This window comes from Amblyomma mixtum, chromosome 5 (assembly GCF_055824585.1).
Source record: "Amblyomma mixtum isolate Tamu chromosome 5, ASM5582458v1, whole genome shotgun sequence".
In the NCBI taxonomy this organism is placed as follows: Eukaryota; Metazoa; Arthropoda; class Arachnida; order Ixodida; family Ixodidae; genus Amblyomma; species Amblyomma mixtum.
Window position 1 is genome coordinate 135,214,135 of NC_143016.1, and position 17,889 is coordinate 135,232,023.

A 17,889-nucleotide genomic window follows, 5' to 3' on the forward strand; every position below is an offset into this window, starting at 1 on the left:
GAAGAAAATAAACGCTTTCCAACTGCTTTTGGCCATAGAGTACGCTGGCTGTTATGCTATCTGCCGAAGGAAGCGTTTCACTCCTTAGGAGATTTGTGAGGAATCAATAGCTGCTAAAGAGAGTATAGTAGCCGGTATACCCCAGTTGAAACCATAGAAGTCCTTAGAGTGCATGACGGACGCATTATGTCGTCGATGTTATGACACACCCAAGCTTCAGCCGTGTCATTAGCTTTGCAGCGGAGTCTTGTCCCACGAGCCGCACAGTCGCCTTTCAGCCTACAGAATATGGTGCGCCATTGCAACTCTGGCGAAAATGGCGATGCAGGAACAGGTAGGAAAGCCCCGAAAACAGAATCACTGGTGGCTCGGGAGTTGCCTCAGTCGTCGATGAATATTTGCCTTGCTCACAGAATGGCAATCGTTTCGGCAGAAGGTACGCTTAAGACACCGTCTCCATGAGTTTGATTCCCATAACTCTGCGGTGCTTTGCTCAGGATAAAAATAAATACAGTCATAAAATCGGCTTCAAAGAAACTCCGGCGAAGCAGTGATGCCGAACGATATTGTTTCCTTGATGAAAGTAGCAGTTTCTGCCCCGCCGCGGTGGCTCATTGGTTAAGGCGCTCGGCTGCTGGCCCGAAAGACGCGGGTTCGATCCCGGCCGCGGCGGCTGAATTTCGATGGAGGCGAAATTCTTGAGGCCCGTGTACTGTGCGATGTCAGTGCACGTTAAAGGGGTGGAGACACCAAATTTGTGGTTCGCGCGTTCTTAGTTTCAAACGCTTCTTATGGCTCCAGGAAGCATGATGCACACTCAAATATTCATATATTCACAGTGAATAATTTATTATCGCATTTTTAGGTGAACGATTTTCAGTTTCGGTTTCGGAACGCCGAGTTGTACAGTGACGTCACAGAGGGGGAAGATCAACTACTTCGCTTGGTCACGTGGGCCCACAAAAGTTGTGACGCACCTACTGCTGCATCGTCTGCTTTCTCACACACGTGCTGACCAGCGCATGAAAAAAAAAACAACGGCATGGCTATAGCAGCTCGGATTCTGACGGATCTGATTCCAATGAGTGAGGACATCGACTTTTTTTTTTATCACACGCTAATATCGCCTTCGCGTTTCGCGTGAGGATGCGAAACACTTTGCAAAATGTCAGTGCGCATCGCTGCGCCGCTCTACCCAAGCAGCGCCCACAACCGGTGTCACACTTCGCCGCCGTGCAGCAGTACCTGAGCGCTGCTTGGGATGGTGTACAAATATCACAAGAAAAGACAAGATCGCCTTGTTATCAGAACTGCCAGCTATACTCGAGCAGCGACAAAGCATATACCTGCTTATGTTGGGAGCTTTCGGCAACGGCACCGCTCGCGGGCGACGAGCTATAGCTGCTGCTGCCTGGCTGCCGTGGTCGTAGCTAGGCCTATAGCCTGTTTCGCAAGCGGCCGGCGCTTCGGAAGTCGCCTGCGCTATAATAAAAGGCCTACTTTTCACAAATAGCTTTAGTGTCAACAACATCATCTCACAATAAAATAATAGTATGGTCAATCTCCTCGACGCCTTCGGCAGCGGAGCTTGCGGGCGCCAGGCGAGCCAGACCCGAACGTCGGGCCAGCGGCAGCTGCGAGGCGGTTGTGGCAAGAAATTTGCTCATATCACAGTTGTTACCTCTACCAGCAGCTCAGTATTAGTCAGCGAACCTCAAAAATGACAATTTTTTCACATTTCTTGTCGCATGGTTTATTATTTACGTCAAGAACACTCTCCAGCTCGCTTTTATGACGTCGGCAGACGGTATCCAGGCTGGCCGACCGGCCGGCAGGCTCGGCGTACTTCACGTCCGCACAAGAAAATACAAAACAGCCATGCTACCAGAAAGGATATGCTTCCTAGATTCGAGATACGACAGCATGACTGTGCTAAAAGTGGATCTTTCGGCAACGACACTGCCTGCGGCAACGCCGGGCGACGACCTGCGCGCTGGTCCCAGACTGCCCTAGTCGTCGCTAGGCCTAGCTGGTTTCGTATCGACTTCGCAGCTGAGGGCGCTTCGGGACTGGCCAGCGCTCAGAAACGTGCTCCGCTCGGCACCCCTTTACTGTGAGCTCGTCCCATAATAAGAGATATGTTCGATTTCCACGACGTCTTCAGCAACGGAACTAGCAGACGGCAGGCGAACCGCACCAGGTAGCAGCCGCACAAAACCGGCTATGGGATGAAATTTGCTTGCTTCGCAGTCATCACTTCTACCAGGAACTCGGTATTTGCCAACGATCGTCAAAAACGATGCATTTTTGATATTCATATATCCCAGGGTTTGCTATGAACGTGAACAAACAATACTATCGCGTTCTTCAGATGCCGGCGGTCGGCACGAAGACTGGCGCAGGCCGCCCGGCTCCAAGGAGTGCGCCCTATGTCATCATGACGCTGCCGCTCTCCGCGTTCGCATTGGCTGCCGCTTCCCGTCGTTGCGTTTGCCGCGAGCGGCCCGCCGTTGACATCTAGCAGGCCGGACGCAGGCGGCGAGCTGCAATCGGACGGTGCGACGCTGCTCGCAACGGCGCGCCGCAAACCGAGCGAGGGGCGGTTAGCAGCAAATGCGGCTCGCTGGTGCGTCGACTGCGCTCACGCGGCTGTGCCCCGCTCATCGTACGTCACTGTATTTTGGCATGACGTCACTAAAACTTTAATTTTTCTTCCCACCTTGTGACGTCAGGGTTGATGGCGCTAGCGATAGCTCTAGATCGTGAGAGTGAGCATTTAGGTAATCTTTGGAACCGAATTAAAATATTTTTTAAGCGTTTGTTGTGTCCAACACCTGGCTGTCAGTGCCCTTGCATACAGAGGAATCCCATAGCAGGCTTTTTATAGCTTCAAAATTTGGTGTCTCCACCCCTTTAAAGAACCCCAGGTGGTCGAAATTTCCGGAGCCCACCACTACGGCGTCCCTCATAGCCTGAGTCGCTTTGGGACGTTAAACCAAAATAAACCAAACCAAACCAAACCACAGTACCAGTTTCACAAGGAAAGGAGCGAGCGCAACTGTCTTTCAAGTGTTTCCTCTGCCCTTTGTGTTGTCTCGAACCAAGGAATAATACCTAGCAGAGAAAATTCACACGGCTGACTCCGTTCTGTCTCGAGATGTCAGCTTCACTTATCAGTAATTTTGTAAATGATAACGCACTAGATCCTGCGTTATCAACACCTGACTTACGGAGCGCGTTGAAGCTCCGATGGTGACACAGCGCGTTGCTTTTTTCATTCAGATTAGGTCCCTTACAAACATCCAATAATACTCAAGTTGCCAAGAGTTCACAATCTACAAAACAGGTGCAATTGTGCCATCAGCACAAGCGTCGCTTCGACCGCTCCTGCCACTAACGATTGCGGCCTTTCTCCAGAATGACAAAGACACTATACATATTACTATCAGCCTAAGGGTTTTTGCGCTCACTTAATAAACTATCATATTGTGACGAAGACGAAGCTGGCAGTGGCGCGGGACGGAGCACCCGCGCTAGGCCAGCGGCCATTAAATCATCTCATAGCCATGGTTCACCACGTCTCATTCTTCGGCTGGCCGCCACGTAACAATATGTAAACACACTTCCCAACAATATAGCTCATCTAATAAGACTCACCGTGGTAGAAGAAACATCCTTTTGTCGCGCAGGTTTTCAGTACCGAAGGAAATACCACCCCCTACACCATGGAGACACCGCTGGGACGAACAGTTACGTCTCCAAACGCTCAGAACATGAAAACAGGCTTGGAATTCGCCTGCCGTGCTCACTAAAGCATAAACCCATTGATGCGGTAAGGCACATCCTTCCTTCAAGATTACTTCAAAAGACCGGAAATATTAGATGCCTAGAAACAGCGGCCGCTGCTTAATGGGCTGTGCGAAATAGCAGTATTCCAAGAAATTTTCAGCAGCACGTGGATTCATATTTCCAGAAAGGTATCGCACAGGTGCACGCAGCTTGAATGGTGCATCGGAGAGCAGCAGATTATGAGTTTCTTGGAAGCCAGCCTTACATGCAAAAAGTGGAATCCCTTTTTTCGCCAGCTGTTGAAGCAGAACGTAGAACGGATGCCGTTCGCAGAAAGCTTATATAGATAAAGCGCGTGTGCTTTTATAAGGTGATGTACGCAAGCCATTTTAGCAAGAAATGTCTAAAAATCTATTTCCTTCTCTACCTAATTTAAATACGCCCTTATAACGAAGGTGCGCGGCATATAATACTGTGATAGAGAGGCGGTGCAGGTAGTGAAGAAGACAACGAAAGAAAGCTTTAAAAGACGTTTTTAGGGCGCAGGAGGCGGCAATAGTTTTAGCTATAACTAATACCACCACTGATATTATTTTCAGCGACTCAAAATTCGCCGTTCGCAATTTCGCGAGGGGCAGAATAGCACCCACCACCCTCATAATTCTTGAGAAAGCAGCCCAACCTCCCAGAGAGGTCGAACCAATTTGGGTGCCGTCCCACTCGGACAATCTTGGGAACGATTTGGTTTAGTTTGGTTTATTAGGGTTTAACGTCCCGAAGCAACTCAGGCTATGAGGGACGCCGTAGTGAAGGGCTCCGGAAATTTCGACCACCTGGGGTTCTTTAACGTGCACTGACATCACACAGCACACGGGCCTCTAGAATTTCGCCTTCATCGAAATTCGGCCACCGCGGCCGGGATCGAACCCGCGTCTTCCGGGTCAGCAGACGAGCGCCGTAACCACTGAGCCACCGCGGCGGGGCCATCCGGGGAACGAGGCAGCTCACAATAAAGCCCGAGGTTTCGTCAACCGGGCAGGGAGCTCGCCTCTTCATCCGGGGTTTACGAGAGAGGGCATGACCTCTTTTCATGACATTACCCACCATTACACCTTGGCCAGGCGAGTTTATCCCCTCCGGCTTAAACGCTGTCCAAAACACAAGAAACCACGTGGAGACGGCTTCAGACGCGCTCCCTGACGAATCCCGCACAACTGTCGCTCATGTACCCCTCTCAATACGAACCCCAATGTTTCCGCTGTGGCGAACGCGACACTTACGACCACATCTTATGGCATTGTAGGGAAGAGCCGCCTCCGGCGGAGCTAGTACGAGTCCCTACTCTCGAGCGGTGGGAGGCTGTGCTGGCCAGCTCAGACCCGAAGAGTCCGGGCCGTCGAGTGGGCCAACGAGGTCGCCAACAGTCATGGACTAGCGGCCACCTAACACGGCCCTCCGGTCACCAAGCTCTTATTGACGAAATAAATGTTTTCGAATCCAATGGGCCGACCTGCGCCCAGAAGGAACTGAATGAGTCGGCGGCGGCGAAAGCAACAAGCGTGCTAGGCGGTCTTCGAACAGAAATGCCCACCGCTTTCGGCCATGCTCAATTTAAAGCTGATAGCGAACTTTCCAGATACGGCGTGCAAATTTGTCACAACAGACTGGAACAACGTAGTATCAGCTTCGCCTGGATGCGAGCAATCGAAATAATCCTGGTCGCGTCTTGCATCAAAAACAAAGCGATAAAGCCGAGGGCCAGCAGCTTTGAAGCACGAATAAACAAACAGTACATTGATTCGCGGCTTTACTCCCCTCTCAAAAAAGCATCGACCGTATGCTTTAAAACAAATATGGTGACTAGAAACAAATAAAACGGACTGCGTGCAATAAAGACGCAGGATGGCTTGCGTATCGCAGGTTACGCAGGATGGCTTGCGTCAGTTCCGCCGTGAACGCTGTTTCTCAGGCCGTGATGAGTACGTCGGGGACGTAATGTCGCAGAATGCACTCCACGAAAAAAATTGCCGAGTTCTGATGCTGTTCCGTTCGGTAGGTCTTTTGTCTCGGCGTAGCGGGCCACCCAGAAAAGCCCCGACGACACGCCCTAGCCACGATTCAACACGAATGCGGAAAGCGTGGCCGGGAGCGGCTTGGACTGACGCCAGCGCCCCGAATTGTTGCGCGCTGTTGCCGCGATAATATCTCGGTATGTTTGCGGCGGCTGACGATAGCTGGGGCGCAGCTCGGTTCGACTACTCACCATGTTCTTTTGCTTGTATCTAGACTACGGCGTGGGTGCGCTTACTTGGCTGTTTCGCGACTTTACTGGCCGCGGCTAACACGGGCGCAGAAAACACGTTGTGGTTTGCTTATATCCAAACAGCGTCAAATTGGCGTGGCTTCAGACCGCTCGACCGATTTTCCAGGTCGGCCTCAAAGCCCGTGATCGATAGAAATGAAGGTTCGGAAAAGCAGAGCAAACCTGGGCTTGCGATGTTTGTAAAGATTGGACAATAAATTTTCAAATTCGGCGGCATTTTAAAATTTCACATCAAGAGTGCCCGGATAAGTTCACTTGGTTAGTAGAATATTCCAAACAGCAATCTATTATAAGCCAACCGGTATCCTTCATTGGCTTATACCATTCGACTCGTCGTATCTCTGGCCAGAGGCTTCCTAGTTTGCATAATAATGCCGCCGCGGCATCCGATGGTTTTTGTGCTCAGCTGCTGGCCCCGGGGACCCGTGTTAGGTTCTGCCCGCGGCGGTAGTATTTTGGTGGATGCGAAATGATATACGCACGTGTTCTGTGCGATGCCAGTGCACGACAAAAACTACAGGTGTGAGAAATCTTCCGCTGTCCTTCACTGCGGTATCCACAACCTGAGTCGCTTTGGTGCGGCATCCATAGCCTAAGTCGCTTTTGGACATTAAATATCATAAAACCGAACCAAGTTTTCCTAAAGAGTCAGCTTTCGTTGCGAAAGCAACACTACGCGAGTCGCCGAGCCATTTCGCGGAGCTGAGGCAAGGCCATACTGCGCGAGGAGCAGGGACGTCACACGGTGCCTGCAGCTGGCGCGCCGCCGTCGTCGCTGCGCGGGTGACTCAGAGGTGCCGCCGCCACGCTCGCCAGTTGCACATGCGCAGTAGTGGCGCATAGCTAGCGTGCCGGGGCCGCCGCCGCTGCCGCGCGCTCTCCATCGCCTCTCTCTCTCTCCTCGGTGCTTTCGCCATCCTCCAGGTTTAACCAGAGCTAAACCACTGCTAATTTTAGAGCGCAGCTCTTAGGCGCCAGTTTCTGCGTTTCGCGGCGTCACCGTCGCCGTTCTCCATTGTAACCAGCAGTGGACACTCTTTAAGCTGCGAAAACAATGGAGCGGGAGCATGGAAAGGAGAAAGCAAATGCGCCACCTCCGCCTCTCCTTAGCAACCGGCGCGCCAGTTGGGGCGCAGCTGTGCATGGCAGCCGTGACGTCACACAGTAGCGGTAGAACGAGCGCGCGCGCGCCTGCGGTGGCAGCTACACCGCTGCTCCTTCGCCAGACGTCTCGTTCCAGCCTAGTGAGTGAGACGCATGGCTCCGAAGCGGCCCAGTGATTCCGCGCCAAGCGGTTCGGGGAAGCGGCTGTGGGTTGACCACAAGGCTTTCGCCAAGCACACTTTAGAATTTCCGAAGTGTCTTCGGTATTTTTGGCTTCAGCGCGAAAGCTGAGAACAGTCTTCCTCCGCGTACAGAGTATGCAGTTTGTAATTTCAACACCCCAACTTGCTATCCGGCAGGTAACACACTTTGCGGTAGGTTGCAGGCAGATTAAGAAACATTCCGGAGTGTGTTTCCGTCTGCAAGGTCTTTATTGTATCGAAAGCTACACTAGGCTAGCAGAAGCGCATTTCACTGAGCCGGGCAAAAGCCACTACTGCGCATGCGCCGTTACCATGGCAACCAGTTGCACTGGAGCCACAGGTGTGCGCCGCACACCATCGCTCCGGAGCAGCCGCTCCGCTCGCTCTTCAGAGCCGCACCACGGAAGAAGGAGAGCGGCTGTGCTCGCCACGGCAGCAGTACAGGCTGCGTGAAATTGAGTCTTCCGATCCAGAAGTCGTCGCATGGTACAAGGTCGGATGACAGCGTGAAAACGAGGCGAGAAAGGCTGAGCGGGCGGCCGAGACGCCCGAAGAACGAGAGGAACGTTTCGCGAATAGACGCCGCCAAATTGCTGAACAACAACGACGGCGTGTCGCTACCGAAGTGTCAGTAGACGAAACAGCTTTCGCTACGCATATTCTGGCATAGCCGAGCTAAGCCACTGCCACTTTTTTTTTTTTTTTTGCTGGCCGCTCTGAAGAAAACCTACTGACACAGTGATAAGTAGCATCATGACGGTTTTATGGTGTCAGTGCCAAAAAATCTGCGCGATAAGCTGACGCAAGGCATCGAGGCTTTCTCACCTCGATATGTATAGAAGGTGCTACCTGGATGAAAGATCGATGAAAGCGAACGTGTCATATTCCGTGCAGCGTTTGTGTGTTAAGTGATAGACAGCTGTAATGTAGAGATAAATGGCGAAATGCGGAACCGATCGCAAAATCGGCCGAATTGTTCCCTCTGGTGAAGCCTACGACATTTTCAATCATTGGGTCTAAAGGGTTAAAAACCTAGAGGCGCTCAGCATCAACATGTGTCGATACATGAGTAATAGCCGGACGGCGCAAGTACCAGGTGTTTCAAAGAATAGTTTCCAAAATTTTGAAAAATAGGCTTCTTGGGGTAAAAATATGGCTTTTGTGGCATAGTATTACCAGTTTTGGCGGAGACCTGAAAACCAGTGAATCGTTTTAAACAGTAAGCTGGTCAACTCGTTTTTAATAATTGACTTCTTAAGTAGTGAAGTTAGGCGCCTAGTTGGAATTAGAGGTTTGTAGCCCGCCGTAAGTAGAAGCCATATAAATTTTAAAATTTCAAAAATGTGATTGTCCTCGGCACTGTGGCTGAACAAATTCTGGCTACATTGTGCCAAAATACATGCGCTTTCGAAAAGCGTGCAGGCAACGCCAGTGCATGCCACTAGTCAAAAAGGCCAAATTTTCTCGAGCCACAGAGCCAAGGGTAATTAAACATTATCCTCAGCCGATTAAAGGGCAATCGTAGTTAAACAGTTAATTGTTAGAAATTAGTTATCCAGCTAACTAAAGACAATGCACCGGTTTTGGGATATTCGCCAACACTGGTAAGGTTATGTCGGAAAAGCCATATTTTTATCCTAAAATACCTATTTTTGAAAATTTTAGAAAGTCTTTGCTGAAACACCTAGTATGTATCCGACATTCGTAAACTACACACCACACCCTACGCCGCACAAGGTGCTCAAAAAAAAGCAGAAAAATATGACGACTGCGTCGTGAGCAAGAGCTTTCGTCTTGGGAGTAGGAGCAGGTCCGGGGGCTCACCTACACGGCAGCACTTTGCCACTTCAAAGCTGCCTCCTCAAGGATTTTTTTCTTCTTGAGCGACCTAACGCGCTTACCGTGCCTCTTTTTTCCGGCTCCCCTCACGAATGCCACTGACCGTGAGGCTATTCAGGTAAAATGAAAGTGAACTAAAAAGGGAAAAATAAAACCTAGCTGGGATACGTTGTAGCCGGCAAAGTGCTTCCGGATCTCGCTTTCTTCAAGCTTTCACCCTCTCTATGGCTCTGTATAATGGAGCGGTGTGTCTACAAACATTTGGGGCAGAGGGAGGTACCCACCAGGCCGCTGGTATATATACGAAGTCGGCCCAGTGCAGACCTAAGAAAGTGAGCCAGCATCGCTCTCGGATAACACACACTTCGTTGCCGCCAACTAGAAAGAACCATGAAGGCCCTGGTGAGATGAACTCCTGGAGCATCAGCTGCGTATTTTGCGCGTTCGCTTGAGTGCTTCATCTAAACAAGCCGCGAGTACGCTTTGGATAGCACTCATGCAGAATTGTTTCAGTTTGTGCAAGCTAGCGTATAATGTATCGAATAATTGAGCAGCAGAAAGTAAACAAGGACGTTGAAGAAAGGACGTTGAACAAGGACGTGAACAAGGACGTTGAAGAAGACGAGGACGAGCGGCATCGTCCTCGTCTGCATGCTTCTTCAACGTCCTTGTTAACGTTCTGCTGCTCAATTATACGATCATGAACCAACTAGCTCGCCAATCCACCTTATTAACGTATAATGTATAGTCAGGTAGCATAGAAGCAGACCACTAATTATTTTTGATGTTAAAGAGGTATCGAACACACCAGAAAGCCAAAAAGAAACAAGTCGCTTTTAAAATATTCATTTTCTTTGCTACTGCAGCGGACTCGATACCGACTTGCTTAGAACAGCCATCAAGGCACCGATCCTACAGTACCGAATACTTAGTCAAGACACCCGATAACTTAGACACCTGCTGACTCGGTTTGAACACCATGTAATATGGAACGCGATGTCTGTGGAATTTCGATCAAAAGGAACAGCAGCTAAGAGTGCACACAAATGCACACGTATTAAAAGCTTTTTCTTTGGTACAGCAATTCCATAATGGTGTAGCGATGTATGCGGCTTGAGAACGGCGAAGAACCCATGTATTAGACTGACAAATTTTGTGATCTTCAAGAAAGCAAACTTAAGCTCTTCGAGGTGGCCGGCAAAAAAAGTGGCATAGTAAATAAAGCTCTCACGAACATGGACGCCTTTAAGGAGGATCACAAGAGCAAGAAGGCAGTTTGAAAATTTCTTCAATGCGCGTTTTGGAGGATTGAGCCCTAGCATGCTGCTGTGTAGAGTATATGGCACCATCGGTCTAGCAGTGCCGAATTGATTGCTTCTCACACATGTCAAGGAAAACGGCATGCATGCTTTCGTAGATATTTAGCCTGGTTTCCTGTTGTTTCTAGAATGATTTCGAAGCATTAAATTATCCTTGCCCACTTGTTCCCTCTTTCCGGTTCATCAAACCAAGAAATACCAAACAGGTTCTATAACCTGCTTCTATGGACCCGTGCAGCATTGTGAAAGCGAAACGCCGCTTTCAGCATGTAATGAATGGAATCCACAGACCTGAAGTTAAGCTCGAACACTTCTTATTTGCATGCAGAAGGCCATTCAATATTTGAGTCCGGATAGTGCTTCCGGTCCTAAATCGGGATCGCTAATCTTATCTATTCTTTGAAGCACAGAACTGGTTACAAAGGACGCCAGTATTTCTTGGAGAATTCTGGAACAAAAGGTCCTCTGTGCACAGAAGTAATGGGAGGATTTCGTTTATTTTATTTTCAGATGTCAGTGCTTACCCTTTGTGTGCTGATAGCTGCTGCCGCAGCTGGCTACGGCGGCTACGGTGGGTATGGCGGCTACGGTGGATATGGCGGCTACGGTGGATATGGCGGCTACGGAGGCTACGGCGGTTATGGTGGATATGGCCACGGAGGATATGGCGGCTACGGAGGTTATGGCGGCTACGGAGGGTATGGAGGATACGGTCATGGTGGCTACGGCGGCTATGGAGGGTACGGCCACGGCGGCTACGGTGGCTATGGCGGTTATGGAGGATACGGCCATGGTGGTTATGGTGGTTACGGGCACGGGTACAAAGTGATAAGCTACGGGCACGGGCATGGCTATCACGGGTAGTCGTACAAAGACTTTGTATTTATTGATGTGTAAATAAACTTGTTTGTGCCTTCATAACGAGCTGTTGACGTAGTTCTGGCTTCGTCACCCTCTGTGGAATGATCTAATACTCTTCCGCTGGCGGTACTCTGGATATATTTTGCGGGAAGGTGACAGGTTGCTAAGGGCTGAAGAATATTCGCCCTAACGGTAAGTTCGAAGGATCCCTTTTTAGATCCTGTCTCTCTCGCTGTCAGTTTTCGTTATGATTCCTGGCATGACTGCGCAGTTCGCCTTTAGGCACTAAATAACCCGCTTCTCTACGTTAACAGTGTTGCTGCTCTTTTGACGTTACTCGTATTTTCTTATCCTTGATAAAAATTTAAGGCTCGGCCAGAATTGTTCTGCGCGAACAAAAAATCGCACATAGTTTCTCTCCATACAGATTAAACCAATTTTCTGGTCAGATAAGAACTGCCGATTTCGTTTCTGATACTCTCTGCATGACAAGCAGTTCAGTTACGCGTCGTCCACACACACTCAGTGCGCTTCTGATGGAGGTAGAGCTCCAGCAGTAATCTTTTCTGAAACTTTTTTTTTTTAATGCGCAGGCTTAAAAGTATGAATTCGAACCTCAGTGACAGCATAAGCTTTCCTGGAATCTTTTGCGGTGTCAGGTACGCGCCTCTTCATTACTAATTTTTGCACTATTTCTGTCAGTCCCATAAGCCTCATTCTCATGTGCACATTATAAGAAAAAATAATATTTATGTTCTTCGTAGTTCGTGGAGATCTGTCTTTTTATGTTTTCTGCCCCCTCCTCTCCCCTTCCCCTGAGACGCCCAACATCCTCTTCACGTCCCTCTCGAGGCCCATTGCGACTACTACCAGCCCCTGCCTCCATCCCATCGAGTGCGGAAAATGCAGAGAAGGAACACCAGTAGCGTCTTGTGGGCAGCACTCCCCCTCGTTTTTGGGGATAGGGGATAGTGCGGTGAGAGACTGTAGGCACAATGGAGCAAGAGGTCGAACAGAGAGCCACGCCTAGAATCAAAGCTGCCAAAGTGATATCTACCCTCTTGTGCATGCGTGTGCCAGCAGGGAATGCCAGCAATAAACTCAGCACCCAGACTGAGAATTGAAGATCCAGCAGTCCCACAACAGCGCGACAAAGCCACCCGCTAACAATTGGCATCTATTTTTTTTTTCACGCAAAACAATTTGACCGCATCGGCATAAGACAAGATCATGTCATCGCAGTTACATTTCATTGTAGTAGCATCTTTCTGAACGTAATCATTATTGAACGTAAGCGAGCGCATGCATATCGGCACTGCCCCTTTGTGTAATCAATATTTAATTTTTTTTCTTTTAGGTACCTCTACTACTGCCACAAGCCTGCCTTTCCTTGCTTTTTGCTTCGAGTGCAACAAAGAATGTTCAGTTTCTGAAAAAAAGAAAAAGAAAACGAGAGGCACTTGACTGCTTACGTGGTTTGAAGGAGAAAGCATGAATGCGTCATCGTGAGTTTATATGTCGTCGGCTGGAATCCCTTTTGCGAGCTACCCTCCAACTCGACTAGCAGCTGTATGCTGTGTGCGACGAGAAATAGTATGTCACCACATGGAATTATTTACGAGGAACGGTTGCGTCACAATTTGAAACAAAAGTCTGGCAAAGGATCACTGTCGCGAGCTAGCGTGCAACGGTACTAAGAGACGTATGCTATGGGCAACGAGAAATCGCATGACACCACCCGTCACGCTGTGCAAAGAACGGTTGCTTAGAGGTACATCATTTTATTTATTTCTTTATATATTTATTTGTTTATTAATACTGCAGGCCATAAAACTGCCTCAAGCAGGAGGGGCAATACACTACAAAGCATAACAACGTTAAATCACAATAAAAACTCGAGAAGGATGCAAGCTGTAGCAGTGCTTCCGAACAAGTAATTTCTTGCACTAGCCAATGACTAACAAAACAAAAAAGAAGAACAGCACATATTAAATTACAAACAGGTGGGCGGTGCCGAGCAACATAAAGGCGAAATGACATTACGAAATGACGGAATTTGAAATAGATGCAAAAAAGTAGGTCGCGAACGTTGCTTATGCTTGGGCTAGTTTATGGGAGAAAAAAAATTCTAACTCTTATGCAAAGTTCTTTGATTGTAATACCTATATAGAGATGGAATTTTATTCGTTTATAGTACACGGAAGAAAGCTATTCATAAGTAATTTTGTTTTAGAAAATATTATCGTAAGGGAAAGGCAATTTCTGTGTCTTGTTTTGCGTGTACTCCGAACTTTACGTAATGAGGCAGCTGAAGTCCCATTTTTTTCAATGATAATGCTATGTAAAAACTGGAAACGAGTAACTTTACACCGGTGCTTTACGCCGGCAAAAAAAGGGAATCCTCCCTTTTATAGTTGCCAAATTAAGATCAATCTGATGGCATTCCTTTGGCGGTTCTAACTTCACCTTACCCTTGATAGTTACTTAGTATGGGGATTCCAAACAACTGGTTTGGTTTGGTTTATGGGGTTTAACGTCCCAAAGCGACTAAGGCTATGAGAGACGCCGTAGTGAAGGGCTCCGGAAATTTCGACCACCTGGGGTTCTTTAACGTGCACTGACATCGCACAGTACACGGGCCTCTAGAATTTCTCCTCCAAAGAAATTCTAGCCGCCGCGGCCGGGATCGAACCCGCGTCTTTTGGGTCAGCAGCCGAGCACCATAGCCGCTGAGCCACCGCGGCGGCGTTTCCAAACAACTGCCGTGTATTCCAATTTTGATCACCCCGCCGCGGTGGCTCAGTAGTTACGGCGCTCGGCTGCTGACCCGAAAGACGCGGGTTCGATCCCGGCCGCGGCGGCTGAATTTCGATGAAGGCGAAATTCTAGAGACCCGTGTGCTGCGAGATGTCAGTGCACGTTAAAGAACCCGAGGTGGTCGAAATTTCCGGAGCCCTTCACTACGGCGTCTCTCATAGCCTCAGTCGCTTTGGGACGTTAAACCCCAATAAACCAACCAAACAACCAATTTTGATCGTACAAGTGCGTTGCGTGCTAAAAGTTTGGTACTGAAAGGTGAGTTTGCAGTTTCCTTCGCAGGAACCACAACTTACGCAGCCCTGCTGAACACATAAGAGGAATATAAGAGGAATCCACGAGACGGTTCGCTTTGGAACCGGTTAGTTTCCTCGCCGGCCGCTGCGCGCCGCCGGACGAGCTTGGCTTGGCGGCGTGTCGTCAACGCCAGGCGTAACGACATCGCGCGTAGGCGGGACCGCGGTTTTCGTACACGTCACACACGCTGTCCATCAAGTGAAAGTGAGCTTAGAGGTGCGCGCTTTTGAGCGATCATTATCGGCGGCCGAACGTATGTGGGGATCCCTTCGACATGTCTGAGCTTGGTCTTCCGAGAATGCAGTATCTCCCAATTAAATAACTAAACTACCGTGTCAACAACCAAGATACATAACAACCACTCAAGGTAGTATAGTTTGGCCCGACTGCTACACGAACATTAGGGTACGATGCCGGTGCACGCCACGATTTTTTTGCGCAATTTTGTCTGCCATTTGGCGGTATGCTCTAGCCGCTTCTTTTGCTCTCGGCAGCCACTGCGAGTAAGGAGAGTATTGCTGCGTAGACTACACTGCATTTCGTCGGTAATACCGCGTATATTCCGTTTTTTAATATTTAAATGTACTCCCAAAAACAAATTCATGGCTCTGGTGGTGTCCCCATACAGCGACAGGTTTTAGCAGCGGATATGACATCACCTGGCGCGAGCTTGATGATTGGACAATCAGTAAATATACTGCAAATTGTGTGAATAAATAGAGACACATTTTGTCACCTGTCGGTGTTTTATATTAGATCAACAAAAACAACTTGTTCGTCTTAGATAAAAGCCCTGCAAAGCAAGTAAAATAAAAATACACCACCAGGGGCTCTGGCATGGAAACGACGCTGCCAGTCTCAGCAAGAACGAGTTACAGAGAGCAGGCAACCATGGAGTGCAAACTTCCGCGACGTGCTCTGGCAGGCTGTTTTGATTGGTTGCGCCAGGTGCCGTCATTGGGAGAGCGAAATAGGAATGGGAAGCTCCGCCAAAATCGAGTTGAGGGCAGCGGTTTGTTAGCTTGTATTTTGAAATTTCTTCTTTGAATAACTCCCGTTCCTGTGCATCGATTCCTGTAATTCTTTCTGAGTCAGCATCTGTGGGACATAAAGAATCCACCTGAAGTATAGCCGGTATCCCCCCAAGCAGTGTTTCGCAGCCCCTTTAAAGCCCGTTCGTACAACGGACCAAATCGGTTTCGTCCGTGCGCGGGCACAGCCCCATGTTACCCGTTACACGCCTGAGCGGCAGTCTGCTACGCTTTCAGAAGTACAACTCATCAGAGTGCGCCCTCACCCCTGAGCGAGCTGCCTGAATAGCCTCGATTACTAGCATTTTCGCTTATTTTCTGTTTTACTAGCATCGGGGCGCTTTTGCGCAATTAACTTGGTGTGGCTGGCGCAGTTCCGTCGCATGCCCATTTCCTTTGTGCTGGTGCAGTTGTGTGGTGCGGCATTTGCCTCGCTCTTGGAAGATAAGTTCGAGGAGACCAGTGGAAAGCAACTGGAGGGAGAAGCTAACTGGTTTTGCCGTCCGTCCGCGCCGTCGTCTACGCTCGCCGTCTGCCATATGAATGCGACCCCGACGACGGACGACGCGTAGCCAGTGACGTCTCGTGACGTGGTGCTCTGTACGCGGTCGGAATGAATGCTTTCATCCGTTGGGTGGATCTGCCTATACACGCATGGAGGATTGTGCGAAGAATTCGCGGCAGCACGCCGCGCTCTATATTCACCGGCCGACTTTCATTGTGAAACTTCGCCTCTTGGATGGAGGCTTACCTTAACGGGGCTAGTAACGCTTTCCCCTTAAAACTGCACCAATTTATATATCCTTTATTATGCAATCGCAGTAGTAATATCTGGGATTTAACGTGCCGAAGCGACACCAGGGCTATGAGCGACGCGGTCATGGAGGACTCCAAATTAATTTACGGCAGCTGGCGTTCTTCTGCGTGCGCTGAGATCGGTCAGCACACGCGCGTTTTAAAGCAAAAGGCTTACGAGCCCCATAACAAGAAAAGCCAGCAGCGTCTATATGTGCATGGAGATGGTAAAAAAGAGGCCGTTGTCCACGCCACAATGTCCGAGTGAATTGCGGAGGATTAATTTTGATTACTGTGGAATGTGCGAATACGGGTGACTTCCGACGGTCTGCACAGGAGTAAGAGTTGATTACGTAGGAATAAGTTGAATTGCGGTGCGTTGAGGTAGTATAATAGTGGATTAAACTGAATTAAATTGGAATAGGGTATACTGTGGCGGACGAAGAGTTGAGTACATTGGATACAGTTGCAGTGGGATGGATTATGTTGGATTACAGTGTTGGGTAGATTACGGCTGAATACACTGGATTCAGTTGCAGCAGTGTGGATAAAGTGGGATAACGGTGGATTATGTTCGAATGAAATATTGTTGTGGATTGCGGTGATTAACAGTATTATGTAGGACGAATTCGCACTAGTTTGAATTAACAGGGAACTACACTGAATTATTTTGCAGTAGGGTTGATTAAGTCGGATTACGGTGGATTCAGATGAATTTAGGAGAATGCTGGTAGACTGCGGTGGATTAAGAGCGGATTACATTGATTTCATCTGGATTATGGGGATTTCCGTGGATTAAGGGTAGATTCTGGTGGATTGCTGTAGAATATGAGTCGATTACTTGGGATTAAGTTGGCTTGGGGCACATTGAGGGTGTAATAGAGCGGATTTTTTGATGGATGAAAAAATAAGTCAATGCTTCGGTGTAACAGCACGTAAGTAGTCTGAAGCGCTAGCTGTAATTTTTTTGCATTTCGTTAAATGAGGCCCCGAGATCTTGGGATCATCAGTTGAGCGCCGCAGTCATTGAGCCATCGTGAGAGGTCTTATTCTGTATCTGCTGTCTGCCACAACGAATATGCCTCTGAAAGTAGACGATACGCAACGTGGTTGGGTCGCTGCGTCTATTTCACAAATTTATGGTACAGGACACAAAGAAAGGCAAGCTATTCTCACTTCGTGCTTTATGAGCCAGAGCAGTGCTAAGTATTCGATTAAAACCATACGCAAACATGCGAAAGGGGGTGGCTCTAATAAACTCGTTATTTGACATCAATCTGGCATACAATGCTTTAGATTGCAGAAAGCACATTACAGAAGAACAAATAAGGTTTCTTCCTAGAATCCACACTTCCATCAAACTTGTTGTCTCATAGATTGGATGCCATTTTCTGACTGTCTAGTGCATACATCCTTAGGTCGGTAATTCTACGCGCTAGCACATCTCATTTTGTCTTTAAAAACAAGAATGCGTGTCAGGTACCAAAAAAGAAATGTGGGGCTCAACCCAG

The 17,889-nt window shown here is 48.7% G+C and overlaps 1 protein-coding gene across 1 annotated transcript; it reads left to right on the forward strand.

The window, feature by feature from the left end:
- Positions 1-9,648: 9,648 nt before the first annotated feature.
- On the forward strand, positions 9,649-11,441 carry LOC149343841 (uncharacterized). Its single transcript, XM_089546068.1, has 2 exons — positions 9,649-9,660; positions 11,088-11,441. Exons 1-2 carry the CDS (start codon positions 9,649-9,651, stop codon positions 11,439-11,441), a joined length of 366 nt encoding a protein of 121 aa, XP_089402194.1.
- Positions 11,442-17,889: the final 6,448 nt, after the last annotated feature.